This window comes from Halictus rubicundus, chromosome 3 (assembly GCF_050948215.1).
Source record: "Halictus rubicundus isolate RS-2024b chromosome 3, iyHalRubi1_principal, whole genome shotgun sequence".
NCBI lineage: Eukaryota > Metazoa > Arthropoda > Insecta > Hymenoptera > Halictidae > Halictus > Halictus rubicundus.
In genome coordinates, this window is record NC_135151.1 from 5,138,878 (window position 1) to 5,156,416 (window position 17,539).

Genomic DNA, 17,539 nt, shown 5'->3' on the forward strand with positions numbered 1-17,539 from the left:
TGTGCGACTATCTTCGCCAAATACAGGGCGAACCAGCATTTACGCACTGTAGAGTATAGTTGATCCGATAGCATGTGAAAGTAAACAAATGTCTCAAAAAGCGTTATTGTTAAAAATATAATTGTCTATAACATACTTTGAATAAATAAAAAACGATCACTGGTTTCGTTGACCCTATTTCAAGCGAATTTTCATATACAGTGTCTACTCCATATATGTCCAAAACACGGGTCTGGCCAGGGACATATATCGTCTAGAAGATACACTGTCGAACTGTTCGAGTGACCTCGATCGCCGAGGAGTGTACACATAATACGGGTCGGGTGTATCGGTGTGAGACCACTACTAATCCACTAACAAAACTTCTTTATTTTTCATTATTTTCTTATGGGACTTTCACCAACACAAATAATTAATAATAAAGAAGTTTCGTTGTTGGATTAGTATTGGTGGCCTGGTCTCACACCGCTATCACCCCGCGGCAGAGGGGATAGTTTTGGGATTTTTATCGGCTAGATATTTGGGACATATATCGAGTAAAGACTGTATTGTCTCTACGTTCCAGAACTATTGGAAATCTTGAAAGTTTCGTGGAATTAAAATAAAATAATACAAAAATGTTTACTTGCACAGAGTGCCTCTAAATGGTACGCTATAATGCATAGGAAAGTACTAGGAAATTTTTCTTGTAAATTAGTATGTATAATCTTTCCGGATTTTATCGCTTGTTTAATGTCTTTCGTGTCTGAAAATTCTGATTCCCGTTTCGTACATAACATCGTTGAAGTATGTTCGTACCGAGATAGAAGATTTACAGTTCGTCCGCAGACTATTATTTCGAGGTACGTGCATAAATCGTTTATTGCACAACGCAACGTTGATACTTCACCTGGCGAAACGAGTCTCAAGCTCCGACTTTCTTCGCCGGGACACGATCAACCGCCATTTAATTGCGTTTAGAGAATTATCTTGATGCCGTGGACACCTCTTGTTCCCTGCATAATGCGCGTGTGTGTGCGCGCCATGTCGTTTCCTCCGCACGTAGTAATTAAAACTTCTCTTTAATTTTCGAAATAAATTGAGAAATGTCCGCAGAAATGGGCATTTTTAGGCATCCTTGTGACTTTAACCACCGTTTACACAAGTTCGCATACTAATAGCGCGATATTAAATTGTATCACAGTACTCGGGAATATTCACGAAACATTACTATGCAAGTTAACACTCGTTACTATCACTATTAACAGTCAGGACACCTTCGAAATCTATTTTTCCCGAAAATTAAACACGAAACTTAGAGCAATGAATAACAAAAATTAAGTGCAGAATAAAACTACGAAAAGTTCGACTAAATAAAATTTGTTACTCTATTTACTCAAGTTGAAATATCCGAAGAAAAGTGAAAATTCGTTGAACAGCGTAATCGAGGATCGCCGAAACACGTTTCGCTACAGAAAATGTTTCGATCAAAAACTTTTCAGCGAAAGTTTTATTCCCTAGTTTTGCGCAAAATGAATTTCACCCGTAGATTCATCTTGTTCGTTTTCCCGTTGCAGCGTTTGATCGATCCGCGGCTGCATTCCTTCTCTATTTCGCGTTTCACTTCGAGCCACTCTTGTTTGTCGAGCACCGTTCACTGGCGAGGCTTTATGCGTTGCTGAGAACAATTAGAGGATTTCGTTCATGGATGATAATTCAAAAGAGGGAGATGGATACCAGAGACGAAAAATATGACGTTCTGACAGTGTAGAAAAGACAATCGAGATCATTTTTTTCATTATTTCATGTTTATTCTGAATATTCTACGTATTAGTTTAATTTTTCAATTACAAACTGTTTTTACGTTCAGTGGAATATTTTTATGTCCACTAGAAGATTGCACTATAGTGTTCTGCTTTGTAGTATTAATTCGCGGTAGAATTGACGAGCAAAATATTGGAACCACTTGCACAAGTTATATTCAAACAATCAATTTTTAAGGAAAAGTTTAGCTACACCGAATTCTTATGATCTTACATGAAAAAAAATGCAAATTTTACAAATGCACATTTGGTAGACTAAAGAGTAGTAGAACTCGTAGAAATGTTACTGCTGGTAGAAAAATATTGTATTTATTGTGGTTATAATAATTTGATCTCCCACTGTAGCTGTCCTTTTGGTTCCATAAGAGGAAAATTCCATCGTTGATAAATCGGTTTCTATGAAAATAATGTCGCTGTATCCGATAAGATAAAAATCCAAAAAATTTTGCATTCGATCAATACATAGACCGATTTTATGACAACATGTTCCCAACAGATTAAAAATTCCCAGAAATCGTTTTACTCTTTTACCCTTCTCTAGTCTAATCAAAATAAATAAATTAGTATAAATTAATAAAGCTGATACACCTGAATGTAGTCCAGCTATCGATTAGTTCTTCGATTACAGGTGTTACAGTCTTCTAAAAACGTGTTAGCCTATAATTGATTGATCGATCATTTTCTGAGAATGTGGTTATGACATTTACTGATTGAATTCTGCGCTGAAAACTGGTCTGGGGATTTAATATAACAGTAAGTAGATGCGCATAACATAACAGTAAATATGTATATTTCGTGCGACATTTAATTTTCAAGACCATCATTTTTCAATTTCAAAGAGATGCTGATTTTTCACGCGAAACTATACCATGTTCGTAACTAGGCGCGTCGTCCATCGCGAGATGAATTCATCGACCTGTGATATGTTTGTTAGCCAAGGCCATTCAACATCGTTCTTCGATTGTGTAAATTATTCCTTCGCTGAACAACCACAAGACCGTTCCTTATCGGAATAATTCATCGACTCAGTTGTAAATATATCATAAACACAGGCTAAAGGTGTGCTTTATCGACACTTGCGCTTACAAACATGGAATACCTGTTGCTAGAGCATAGGACCATAATAGCGTCATATTGATAACACCTTTTTACGGCTCATATTTTGTGTTCCGATACCCGAAGACAGCAACCTTATGTTCCTTCTCACATTAAATACCAATCGGAAAACTTATTTTTCAAGAATGACCTGTTCCGCAATTATAAAAATGAGAAAGATACTTTCACGAAAAATGATTGAATAAATATTTATAGCAGCACACTTTCTAATCAAAATCGCCCAAGATCAAAATAAATTCAATTTCGTCCCAAAACAAATTGGTTACTAACATTTATTAAAATGCACTGTAGGTTTAGTGTTAATTCTGCCTTGAGAGGAGCGCATCATGCTAGTTACAGTAACAGTGATCGCTTCAAATGGGACGCTCACTATTCGTAGGAAGCACTGTATATACTATACATATATTGTACACGTTTGTATAGTATGCGTACGCGGCACTGTGTATACTGTACATATATCATATACGTTTATATAGTATGCGCACGAAGCACTATGCATACTATACACATATTGTACATGTTTGTATAGTATGTGTACGCAGCACTGTGTATACTATACATGTATTGTATAGGTTTACATAGTATGTGTACGCAGCACTATGTATACTATACATGTATTGTATAGGTTTACATAGTATGTGTACGCAGCACTATGTATACTATACATGTATTGTATAGGTTTACATAGTATGTGTACGCAGCACTATGTATACTATACATGTATTGTGTAGGTTTATATAGCATGTGTACGCAGCACTATGTATACTATGCGTATATTATACATGTACGTTTGTATAGTATACATGGTGCTTTCGTATGCATAGTGAGCGTCCCGTGTATTCTCTGGCTGACCGATTCTTCTTGATCACCTTGTACTCCTAGGTGCCTCGAACTTCTCCGGAGTCGGTGAATGCGGCTCGCAGTCGCTCGAACGACTCCGAATAGCATAATTTCGACGGTATTGACTTTCGTTTTGCTGGCGATGGCCAGGCATAAATGCTGCTCGATGTCGTAAGCAATTTGTGCGGGACAAAGGCGGATCATCGTCCCAGGAATTCGCATTGTTTGCTGTACCAGAACCCGAAACCCGTCCCCGCGCGAATCGGGAGCAGGAGGGACGTCCGGACAGAATTTGGTTCCCGTTTTTGTATATAGCATTTATATGTGTCCGTCCGTGCGGTCCGACGACCTACAGTAGTCTCTCCGTAACTGTCATATTGTCGCGTCTAGTAGAGGTGCTGCATTCTTCGTTTGTGTAGAAAATGGCAGCGATTAAAAAATAAAGAGGGACGCTTGGACACTCTGCCTCTTCGTTTTTCGTTCGCCGTGCTCTTTCACGCCTGAAACTTTACTCGCTTATTACACAAAGTAATTATGACCGTAATTATATCGTGTTTGGTGTCGTTTCAATTAGTAGAACGAGACCAATACAATGGTATAAGTTTTATGTAAAAAAAAAAAATAAAAAATTACAAAAGCTGCAATCTTTAGCTTCACTTGCATTTGTGAGAGTCTCACCGATACTCGACCACTAGCAGGCTCGGTCGTCGAGCGTGCCTACCGCTTGACTGGTTCCAAGGGGGATCCCCCCAGTGGTGGGGATAGAATTTGCACAATTACTGTGGAGACCTTTGCGACAGTTACGGATTAAGGACCCGTCCGAGCGACTTTCATGAACGTCTAATATGAACCGTACATGCACGGCACAAAAGGTGTTAAAAATTGAAAAAACGGGCCCGCTTTGCCGTCCGGTGTCTCGCGGGTGCCCGATGGACGCGTATAAATCGATCTTCAAGGAGCAAGCTTCGACGTAAAAACATCCTGTTTTCACCATAGACTTTTTGATGGACTCCACACGGTGGACAATGGGAACGGCGCGGCGGGCCGTTCCTTCGCTCGAACCTCCCATTTCCTGTCCCTTTTCCTGCGCGAATGAGGAACGCATTCTCCGGAGTTTTACCGTTCAACGTTCCAGTTTCCCTCGGATCTATCGCGAGTTATGCCGTGGCCTCTGACTTTCCAGCTGCCTGGAATATCACCGATAACTGTACCTGCAATTTCAATGATCGAACACGAAATCGCTGCCCCGGCGTGTAGGTACCGTTTTCTCGGGGAAATAAAGTTAACCACAGGCGTCATGCAAATCGTCCGGCGATCGAAAGGCGATCATCGGATCTCCCGATCCCATTCGATTTACTTCAACCGTTCCCGGCGGCTAGGTCAGCCACTTTTCAGCTCTCTCGATTCGCGGTGTTAGGTTATTGCGGTTTTATCCGGGCGGAAAAGCGGAACATTATTTTTCAAACCATATCTCTCTCTCTCTCTCTCTCTCTCTCTGTCTTTCGCGCCGTCAACGTCACTAAATATAGTTGTACCACGTTGCAGCGCCTTACGAGGGTGGAATATGGAAGGTGAGGGTTCACTTGCCCGACCACTACCCCTTCAAATCTCCTTCGATCGGCTTTATGAATAAGGTGTACCACCCTAACATTGACGAAGTCTCGGGCACAGTATGTCTAGACGTAATAAACCAGGCCTGGACTGCCCTTTACGGTACGTATTTATCCATTTTCTCTCTAGGCGCTTAAGAGATAGATCCTTCCGCGTTGTCGTATAAGCGGACTCCCGATTTTTTCGCGACACTTGAACCCTCGGCTGCTTGCTGGAGACTGGCGTATGCACTCCAGCATACTCTGTCCGCATCAGCTTTCATGGTTTCTCCTGACTGTTCGAGCCAATGAAACTTTTATACTAACATATTATACTGACTGTTTGACCCTCCAGTGCACGGGCGAGTAGAACTCCTCGCCACGTCTAAATAGAAAATCTTTCACCTGCATTTTCATTAATAAATATTCCTTTTTCTGGTCGGAATGAGATAGTCGCTTTATCGCGAAATACCACCACGAACAAAACAAGCGAATTTAAGTAAATTATTAAGTAATTTCAGGAGTCAAATAATCAACGATTTTCCCGTGCACCAGAGGGTTAAACGATTTGAAATATTTACGATTTACAGCGAAGAATTTCCTAATCTCTTGCCGTATGATCGTCAAGACCACCATGATTAGAACTTCTTTATACCTAACAATTAGACTGCGGATCCCTATGCGAAATACAAATTTTCTGCGTACACTGTGGAAAATAGATTCCGAACAAAACGATTTTTGAAATCCGTCTACTGCTTTAAATTGTGTGTACTCACTTTTATAACAAATGCATAAAATCCGCAGTCTGCTAATAATTTTCTGTAAGGGGAAGCAAATTTGTATTTATTGAAGGTTTAACTTTATTTCGTTGCTTAAACATGGATAACGAAGGAAGAGGATTTTCGACTTAAAAGGAAGGAATGAGTATGTCGATATTGCACGGCAAGAGGTTAAAAAAAATTTATGTCACGTCGAGAAATATACACTTTATGATTATAATCATATTTTAAAAATATCTGCTTGCAATTATTATTAAGACCTAAGTGTCAAACACTGGATTAGACAAACATTTTTATATTGTAGCTTTTTAAAGCAATTAAACAAAATGTTATGTGTATCAAAGAAAAATAATATGGTTCACAAGGAAATCACAAACGGAAACACAGATTTTTAATTTTATGTTAATAATTTCAATTTAAAAAGTACTATGGTGTCTCTTGTACTATGTCTCACCAGTTGGGGGTTGAAACGTATTCGATAGCTTTCAAGGAAGGCGCGGATGGCTTTTGATTCAGTACTTTGTTCTCTGTTTCAGATTTATCGAATATATTCGAGTCTTTCCTGCCCCAACTGTTAACATATCCTAATCCAATTGATCCCCTAAACGGCGATGCTGCGGCCCTGTATTTACATAAACCTGATGAGTACAAGAAGAAAGTAGCAGGTGGGTTCTAAAAATATACTAAACTCTGTAGAAAACCGATCCCTTTCCTTCAACCTCGGATTGTAACATACGAAATGCTCACTTTTTATGAGAAAAAAAGAAAAACGAAGTTAGCTCAACACGTTCGGTAACAGCCTCACACACACGTGACTGCAACGATTTTGTATTCTACGTAAAGAAAATCCAATTCATTTGATACGTGTTGTTATTTGAAAGTATAACGCATAGCATGATAGAATTTATAACTTTTCTGCGACAGTGTTTGTTTTATTGCAAAATTGTAACTGTAGAGGCTGCTGCTGAAATGAATGTTGGTCGGTAATAATTGAAATTTTTCAATTATTTGTAACAGATTCTTTAGTCAAGATTTATATATTTAATTTGACGTCTCATATATTCTATAGCTTATATCGATGAATAAAATTAAACATTGAATAGCTTAATTTATTTTGAGTAATTAATTAGAAATTATCATACAGACAATTCTTGAACGTCCCGAATTTAAAGTTTACTAATTAATTCTCTGATATTTCAATATAACATCCCCGTTATTACCGTGAGGATAAAGTACCTGTCGTATTTTATGACGTTGTTAACACATTGGTTATTTTATGACCGCATGTAGGTCAGAGCTTATTCTCGGTTGTTGTCAGAAACATTAATACAGTATTAAATTACCTCTGCCTCGTTGGAACAAATATTATATTTAAGAACGAAGAAGGCGCACCTCCGTTACACAAGAATAGCGTGAAGTGATTAGACATTCAAGCAAAATCGATATTGTTATAAAAATCTTGACCTCATTTTCGTTACATCCATAAGTTTCAAACCGAAAGAATCATTCGATTCACAGACTAAGTAAGTCTCTTTCATAACTCAATGCTGCCCAAATCGTTCGAAAATAATCGATATACTGCAGGCGCTTAATGCAAACTTTCATTTCGTGTCGTTACTTTTAAAAATTCTTCCAGTAAAAATATTAACCCTTTGCGAACGAGGATTTTTTTAAACAATATTTTCTTGAGAGAACTAGATCATTTATCAACGTCTTTAAGACTGGAAAAAATCCAAACTGTATGCTAATAGTTTGTTATGCAGATAATTAAATTACTTGTTGGCAACCACAGAAATTAGGTCCACAGTCCTGATGTCAACGCTGTGTCGACATTCGTCCACAAAGGGTTCATTTTTATCAACCTTCCGCCATGCTCAAATAAATTCAGACCTCATCGGTTTGGATAATCGAGGTTCTCCCGTATTCTGAATTAAACAAGTAATCATGATCGAAACGGTATCGTGTTTGGTATCATTTTACTCACAAAAAGGTCGCAAACATGTTGGCAGAAGGTTCATAAGAAAATGATGAAAAACAAAAAAGTTGTCACCGAATTTGTACCGTACGCGTCCCATAATTCACATACATACAGGGTGTCCCAAAAATGTTGCACTTCCTTGAAAGTACTGATTCCTGAGATGATTTAAAGTAACTTTTTCCCTTGCGAAAATGTCTTTGTGGAGGAGTTATTAACGAAACCCACGGACCAATCAGAGCGCGGATACAGCGGACGAATTCTGTAGCCGCGCACTGATTGGTCCGTGTTTTTCGTTAATAATTCCTTAACGAAGCCGCGGGGAACATTTTCTTAAAGGGAAAAGTTACTTTAAATGACCTCTGGAATCACATCCCTGTATACTGAGACGTTACTGTAAAAATCAACGCGTGTGGACGTAGCACAATTGCATTCGGAAAAGGTTAATCTACACGGTTCCTTCTTCATAGGGGTAGTTAGGACAACGAGGTAGCTTTCCAGTCCTCTAAAGGTCAAGGGCCGCGGTCTAACGATCAATTTCGTATGTTGCAATCCATCGAGACTCCGATCCGTGGTCTCGGCGATGGCGTCGTTTCTCGAGCGCCGAATCACCATCGGCCCAGTATATTTCCTCGTAAAATATCAGTGGATATTAGCCTGGGATGTAATTTCCTTCTTGATTTCTCGGCAGATTACGTGAGGAAATACGCGACGGAGCAAGCGCTAAGGGACCAGGAGAACGGCGGCACCGGAAACGGAATGTCGTCCGACAGCGAGTCTTCGATGAGCGACTTCAGCGAGGACGAGGCACAGGACATGGAGTTGTAACCAAATATTTTACCATCCGTACCCATATCCTTAATCTCGATTCCCTGTAAACTCCGATCGCTCGACCTACCAAATAGATGCTTACATTCGAACCTCCGGACCTCACTACCGGTTTTAGCCACGTGGCACTCTCGTCACTATGTTTCATAGAAACATCGAACCACGTCCAGGGATATAACGCTGTTAATTGTCGCGAGGTTGTAAGGTGCACTACCGAACGCATACAAGGGAAACATTAACGAATAAACACGTGAAAGCAGAACAAAATGGGAGAGAGGGAGTAAGAGAGAAAGAGAGAGAGAGAGAGAGAGAGAGAAAAATAAAGATGATTATATCGTGTATATAAACGAGAGAGAAAAAGAGAATCGCTTTTGGAGTTCTCTTCGCGCGACGGAGTCCTCGTCGTCTTCGTCGTTAATCAGCTCGGAAAAGAAGTCGACGAGAGAGGAGGCACGCCATGCTGATTACCGATCGAGACATCAGTTTTTTTTTCTGGAACTCATTCCGGTTCGATCGACGCCCAGTCGATTTTACTTTTCGAACTACCCATCCCGCGTTCTCGCTTCCGTTTCGATCGGTCGGAAACATGATCGCGCGATCCCCGAAGATATTCGCGATCGGAGAACGCCGGGACGAAGTCGAGAGAAAACGATCTTTTGGTCGCATTGCTTGGTTGTTTTGGCATTGTTTCCTTTTTTTTTTTCCTTCTTCAAACTCTCCGCTTTCTTTCCCTTCTTCTTTTCACACGCCGTCGTCCGGTCGTTATCGGAGAGATGGGCGCAGCGTTTCGATCGATACAGCCTCGTAAAATGGCTATCGAGAAATCGTTAACGATCCTTACTTTTTTTTTTCTCTCCATCGTCTCCACGCCGCAAGGACGCCCATCACGATGTCCGAACACGAAATTCTATTCCGATTACCGGGCTGATTTGTATTTCTCACGGGCGTTGCAATAGCCGGACACCCGCGTCAGGGCAGCTTTCCGTGCGTGTAATCTCGAGCCACCATCGTTCGACGTTCCATTACCCGTGTTTCGCAAAATTCTGAACAGAGAGTAACGACTCTTTTGTAACTTCCATGAACTGCGACGAAACCTTTAGAAAGAGAGAGAGAGAGAGAGAGAGAGAGAGAGAGAGAGAGAGAGAGAGAGAGAGAGAGAGAGAGAGAGAGAACATCGCAGGCAACCATGTGTCACGATCGAGAGTCAAGCTCGTTCCTTCGAGAACCATAGTCGCGCTTTCTTTTTCGTTTTCACGGCTACTTTTCTTTCCTTTTGCGTTTCGCGGCTTTCCCTTTTCCCCGTTCGAACGAAAATCGGAGCATGGGTACTAGGTCCGTATCTTCCTTTGTTCAGTCATCACCATCCCTGAACGTTTCCCTCGTAGGGCGCAGCAACGGGAAATGCCGACAGTGTTGAAGACACTGGCGAACACACGGTTTAAACGACGTTTAAGTAGCGACCGGACGTCGCAGCCGCTGTTGAAATCCGCACGTTTCGACGGAAGAAAAACGATCGAGGACTCGAGTCGGTTTCAAACGTCCTCCTCGACCTCGGCCTCCAGTCTCGAGAACTCGCGAGCTTTCGCGGAACTGCGGCAAGAAGACGGGGCTGCGTTCACATCGGAGTCGAACGACCGTTCGGAGATGGACTTAGATTTAATTTAACCCGCGCCGGAGGTGACAGAAGCGATTCGGATCCTGCCCGTTCGGTCGTTACGCAAAATTTCGGCTGGTACCGTTTCATTTTTAAAAATCCGATTTGCGAAGAACCACGGATCGCGTCGCGCGGTCGTCTAAATTTCGCGTCGGGCCACAAGCGATTGTAACATGATCTTTTATTTCGTTATTTTTTGGTAACCTTTTTTTTTTCTGTTTTTTGATACTATCGATGTACAGTGCTTCCTTCAACGACGATTTCGTCCCGGAAGAATTTCATCATTCTTTCCCAGCTTGTATATTTAATTATGGGTTCACATTTACGATGGTCCAATACCCTTTGGTTGAACGTGGTCAGAAAAGTGTCCGACCATTTTACGTGTCAAACAAATTTCCCGTAGAACTGTGCGTTTGAAAATGAGAAGCGAATCAAAATTTATTTTCGATGGACACTGCATTCAATGTAGATTCTGATCCAATTTTTCATTTTTACGCGCGACGGTGCAGGAGCGTAGTCAAAGACTATAGCTCTTCGTTGTTCCTTTTGCTCTCAACTTTCCTTAATAATTTCGTTAAGCTGAAAACAGTACAACACCACTTTTAAATTCTTCAACAGACAAAACAGTTTACTAATCATTTCCTGACAAATGCATAAAATCCTAATGACTTATTGGCTCTGTTTATTTTAATCCCTACCGCTGGCAAGTATACGGATTGTTCTGTTCTTGTAAAACTCACGTTTCCAAACGTTAAGGTTGCAAACAAACAATTCAACTATTGAGATTCAAAGAAGTCATGACACATTTCCGTTCTTACCTCCACTAAGTACCCCTCTTCGTGGTCGCGATCTTGTTATCCACGGGAAAAATTTTGCAATATTTTCGAAAATACTCGTCCGCGAATGGTCGAACTGGACGGACAGTGGTTGTTCGAGGAAGCACTGTATTTGATCATGTACCGAAATCGATCGCCATAGCGAACCTGTTCGATTGAAGAACAATCGGCGACAATAAGACTCGGTCACGGAAGAACGCGATAGGAAAAGTGTGGGACGTAATCGGAGAGAAACGGGGATAATATGTCCAGGGACGACGCCTAGCAATTGTGACGACTCATTGACGAAAGAATAATAATAGAAGGTGTAATGACGATGATGCGTGAGTTTAGACGATGAAACAAGAAACAAAAGCAAAAAAAAAAAGAAAAACGAGACTTGTACAAAACTACCTTGGTGCACAATGATCATTCGTTTAGTTGTAATATTCGCTTGAAATTGATCTCTCTTCGTACGTACAAGCGGTGGACGCTTGGTGTTTTTTAGTGCCTTCTCGGGCAGAAAATTGTGCCTTACTATTATGGGTCCCCGTGATAAAAAGCAAGAGCAAAAAAGAGTAATGGAAAAATTAAGAAAAAAAAAAAACAGAGGAGTCTTTATTGGTAAACCTTTGGTGAAATCGACGAGCATCGATTGTGAAAGAAATGCTTCGAAAGAATACGAACCGACGATGCAGCGTGCGTTTTTTCTTATTTCCGCGCGTGAATAATGTAACGTTCGAACCACACCACCACCACCACCAACAAGAACAACAACAAAATTAACCAGAAGCGAGCATAATTTCATCCGGTAACGATTCCGCGTTACTCGAAGCACGCAGAAAAGAAAAGAAAATGAACGTTCTCGTGAAAAAATTCTGTACACATTGAAATTTCTCGTCTGTATTCCGCAATAGGTTCACTCCTTAGTTTTTAACGAATGAATTTAATATTATCGTTCTATTATTATTCATATATGGGCGCGCCTATCGCAGCACATTTCGTAAACACGGTCTCTTTTTGTACGCCGTTTGTTTCTACGTATTCCGACGTGGAGTTCGCCGTGGTTCGCTGTTTTCTCGTAAGCATAGATTTCTTATTTTTTGGAAGGAATTACCGTGCTTAGTTGTGCTTTTTTTTTTATTTATTAAAAATCGTTTTTAACCGGTCGCGCGATAATCGACGGCCTTGATTGCGATAGCCGCGCCCCGAATTTTAATCGTTACATTGTTTCCTTTCATTCAAGGAAAGCTAAACACAGAAAACATATTCCCGTCAATTGTAAATGTCGCCCGGACGTTTACGTTGTTTACGAATTATTTAAGACGTACTTTCGTGGATATAATTTTTGGTATGAATTCGCAGCGGCTCCATCCGTTTACGAAGTGTATAGCAATGTATTATTGATTAGAGAAATGATTATTAAAATGGAGTGAAACCAATACCGGCGTTTTTGTGGCTTATTAGGCGCTTCGCGCGCTTCACGTCGTTTCTCGGGCATATGTAACAGTATGTGTTAGGTCATCACACAAGTAACACGATTCTCTCCAACGTGTACGTTAATTAGAAACGAGCTCTATTCGAATTACAAAAATTTCGAAGCCGTCGCATTTGCGTTATCCTTATTTTTACGTTCTTAGTGATACGTATGCGAAAGCGTGTAACGAAAGTTATCGAATATTGGACAATTATGGTTCAAGTACGTACAGTCTTGTTTTAAAACGTTCAATGTCTTCGTTTGGATATTATTGGTTATCATTTGTAAACTTAAACTATTCTATAAATTGCTGAGGCGTAGGAAAATATTATCAGTACCATTAGAAACCCACGAAAACATTCAACGACGAATTATAATACACGGAACCGTGTCATTGAAATACACTACCGGCCAAAAGTTTGGAATCACTTGCTGATTTTTGCAAAAATCGGATAAAAAATTTTGAAATGATCCATCGTTATTATATCACGTATTAACTTGTCGAATGATATTGCCACGTAGCTGTGACAATACGTGTGGCAAATACATGCAGCCTTGCCAGCAGGGGCGTGGCTTCGTGCCCGCCGATCCGTATGTGCCCAGGGCAAGAATATCGCTGCCCGTACGGGCAGACGCTGTTTTTCTTGTAGATATCCAGTTTCTCTGAATTTACGCGGTGATTACAAACTTTTGGCCGGTAATGTACGTTCGCTACCATTTTCTTATTGTTTGTGTGTTTTTTTAGAGCTGATGTTGGTTTGTTCATTTCAAACAATTTATTCGTGCCTGTTCGGAAATAGGGTAAGGGATCCGAGTACTGTGGTGGTAGCAATTACTGTGCCTATATTAATTATACTTATTCTTAAAGCATCAAGAATATGAAAAAAGAGCTATATGACATATATATTAACTGATGTTAATGAAAAAATTGTATCATTTGTTATGCTTTAAAGATAAATATAATTAATATAGGTACGGTAATCGGGTCCCTCACCCTACCTCAGCAAATTATTTTCACATCATCATGTTAATTTGACTTGAACATTGAAACGAATCTGCATTCTGATATAATCAACGTCTGATCAAAGCTGGCTGTTATCATTCTAATATTGTCTTCGCTGTCACGAACAATTATTGGATAACAAAGTGATACTCGACAACGGACAATTCGTTCGACGTCCAACGTGTGCCGAGAAGAAGTCTGTTCGAAAATCGGATTACATGCGAGATGACCTAGCGACATTCACTCTGTCACATGTTTTTGTATTGTCCCGCCGTTGCGAAATGATTCTTTCCTCTCGCGAAAAGGAAACCGCGCACAGGTCGGCTATCATAGCGCGGCAAGTAAGAAACGCTTTTGTGTCGCGAGTCTTCGTTGACTTTTCAGAACGGACTCGACTCGCGAGTGCAGGAAGAAGAGCGCGATTCGTTTAGAAAGCCTGTTTGTAATTCTTAGGTATAATTCGTAGCAGTTTCTCCTAGTGTATTATCTGTGCTCTGTATCTCATCGCGAAGCATTCTCTTTACTCCGAAGTAAACTGGTATAGTAGCTTTAATTACGCTTCATTAGCACTCCAGGCATACGGACACTTTTTTTTTTCTTTCTCTTCTGGAACCAAACGAAAAAGGAAAGTAACCGGGCAAAGCAGGAGGAAGAAAGGAATAACAGAATTTTTGCGTTTCTCCTTCCCCGTAGATTACAGTGATCGAGGTAAAGTCGTATTCACAGATCTCACATTATTATTTTACTTTTATACATGTAACATAGGTTTATCGATGAATTATTATTATTATTATATGTTATTATTGATCGTATTCGCACAACTCTTATTATGTACATGGTTTTTACTAACCGATTGTTTAACCAACCGAACCAACAAAAAAAAAAAAAGGATAATAGTTTTAATAATCATTTTTTATTTTTTTGCAACTGTTGTTTATGTTTCTCCTTATGTTTCTCACTTGTGTCGCATGATGTTTTCTTTCGTTTCAGTTACGCGAATAGGAATCGTGACACAGAAACACCCGATAACAATCACGGAATCCACGAACATTGAACGTTGAACAGCCGAGCGTGTTTTGATCGCACACATGCTCATCGGCAGTTCCAATTCTGCTGTTAATTCGCAACCTTCTTCTTTCGCACACAATGGGCATTGATCGTGTCAAAGGGGTACACTGATTTCCATGCTTTCTTCGGAATCTCAGCGAGGCATCAGACAGTAATAACTAGACTGCGATTTTCATGCATTCAAGGCAAACATTGACCCAATACGAAACTAAAGACATTTCATAATTATATCGTTCTCGTCTTATTAACCCTCCGTATGCTATGCCGGGGCAGAGTCGCCAGATCAAGACTTGTTCCCCCACTCTAATTTCCCCTTCCACCGCGCTATTCCCCACTCTTCCGTCGCGGCCTGGTCACGTGACGCGTTTCGTCTCGGCAGAGAGAGGGTAACTTTTTTCCCTCGATTCGTGCTCCCTCCCCTCATCTGGCGACACTGTGCCGGAGTCATTCGTGACCCGCCAATATGTACCAATTTATTCCGATACAAGACGACACTTTCCATTTCGAAATAAGAAAATCGGTATCCCCGCTTCTTCCTCTTCGTCCGAAACACGACGAAAGCCGGTCCCGAGCCATTGTCTTATATCGAAAGAAAACTGTACTGTAATATCGGCGTGGGTCTGGAACTCGCAGGAGTCCGAGGGTTAAAATTACGACAAGAGCAAACGCATTTTCATTTTCTGTTACTCACAATTGACATTAGCAACTTCTGTTTTGCATAAAGACCCGCAGTCCAGTAATAACATGAAGGAATCTTTACGCGTGACTGAACAGAGTCAAAATTTTGTCAAGAGTCAAGAGTTTGATCGAATATTTTCAAAATATCAGTGCTCGAAGGCTTTCTTATCTTTTCCGTGGTTTCCTAGAAAGATTATAAAGGAGTCGTTATTTACGATCGAATTGCAGACGGCGTGAATTGTAAACGCGTTTGAATAATGGAACCAATCGGATTGGCGATTCTCGAGCGAACGATCTTTCTCGGATCGTAGGAAAGAGAGTGAGAGAGGGAGAGAGAGTGAGAGAGAGAGAGAGAGAGAGAGAGAGAGAGAGAGAGAGAGAGAGAGAGAGAGAGAGAGAGAGAAGTACGTAAGTATACGATCGTGGGACAACTCCAAAAGCAATCGGTGACGAGGGATGCCATTCATAGCGAATGCGAGCGTTATTTTGGGTAATTTTACTATCGGACAGAGCGGACGACGTCCTGCGTCGTTCCGCGACGATTCGTCCGGCCGGGCTCGTGAAAACTTCATCGTGCGTACCATGAGTTTTCAAACGAGCATACCTTGTTGTTCAAATGCATGGCCGCGCGAAATTCTGCCAATTTGTTGGAGCAAGAGTAGTTGTTTTTCTTCGAATCCGCGCACGTCTGGAACGTTTTCAAGATTCGGCTGAACGTGTATCACTGTAATAAGCATTTCGTTGTTCGAACGTGTCGAAGAAGAACGTTTTTCTTTTTTTTTTTTCAAGAAATCCGCGTTACGCACAGTTACGGCGACAACTATTCTTGCTTCGTCCTTGACACACGTTACGTTGCTTTCCAATACTTTCCAGCGTCACGCAGGAAGTTCGGATTCCTTTTTGCTCGAGCGATTTATCTCCCACCCTCGGAGGACTTTCACCGAGACAAGGAAATAGCAATATTTTTGCTACTCGTTCATAATACTGTATCATCGATGTTATCTAATGTTTTAATGACGATGCCAACATATGCACTCGCAATAATGGCTGATTCAGAGCTACGCAAATCTTATCGTTATTGTCCGATCGGATCGGTCGAGGCTACTTCTACGGAGAATATATTTGATTCGATTCTTGCATCGATCGCTTCTTCTTTTTTTTTCTCTTACTTTATTTGTAAACGTGACTTTCTCTTGGAGCAGTGATTCTTACCCTTTTCAATGATCGGCACCCCCTTCAATCTAAAAGTAAGTTCTGGCACTCCCTTGAAAAATGTGTTTCTATTTCTTTGTTTAGGAAATTACATCCATTGCAAGATAATTTATTTATTGAAAACTGAATGTTCCGTCGAAAATTTCGAAACTTCTCTCGCACCCCTGGTAGCCGCAGGGGTGCACGTACCTCAGGTTAAGAACCACCATCTTAGAGGATAATGCGTTTCTCGAAGCTAAAGGTGAGAGGGAACTGTGCACGAATTTCTGATGGCTGTCGAAATTGTTGTACCTAAAGTATAAAGTAATTGTATTTACTCTAAACATGAAATCGATATCTCATCATTTACAAATGTTTACGCTGGTTCGATGTGATGTTGTCTTTTAAATGTTTCGAAATAAACGGAAACACAATTCTTTATTTTTTATCGAAAGTATAATTTCAAAGAACACAGAGCAAACGAGCAGGCGTTTAATGTTTAGATAATTAATCTTATCGAATAGTTGTTCGAATATCTAATCTTCCCAACTAAGAACATTGATGTATCCGAATCCTTTTCAGTCAATTAATCGGCAAACGATGATTACGTTTCGGAAGAATATTGTGCGGTATGACCAAAAATTTCAAGCTGTTTTATTTTCATCGAGGCGGACGAGAATAATTCATTGGATGTACAGACGAGTCCAAAAATATATTCTCCAGT

General features: G+C 40.5%; 1 protein-coding gene across 1 annotated transcript in view; it reads left to right on the plus strand.

The window, feature by feature from the left end:
• Ubce2h (ubiquitin conjugating enzyme E2H) overlaps window positions 1–12,840 on the plus strand; it is a 70,252-nt gene extending 57,412 nt beyond the window's left edge. The window contains exons 3-5 of the mRNA XM_076784997.1: window positions 5,304–5,471; window positions 6,663–6,791; window positions 8,793–12,840. Coding sequence (XP_076641112.1) covers window positions 5,304–5,471; window positions 6,663–6,791; window positions 8,793–8,929 — 434 coding nt within the window. The 3' untranslated portion in view covers window positions 8,930–12,840. The remainder of the gene's footprint in view (window positions 1–5,303; window positions 5,472–6,662; window positions 6,792–8,792) is intronic.
• The last annotated feature ends 4,699 nt before the right edge of the window (window positions 12,841–17,539 follow it).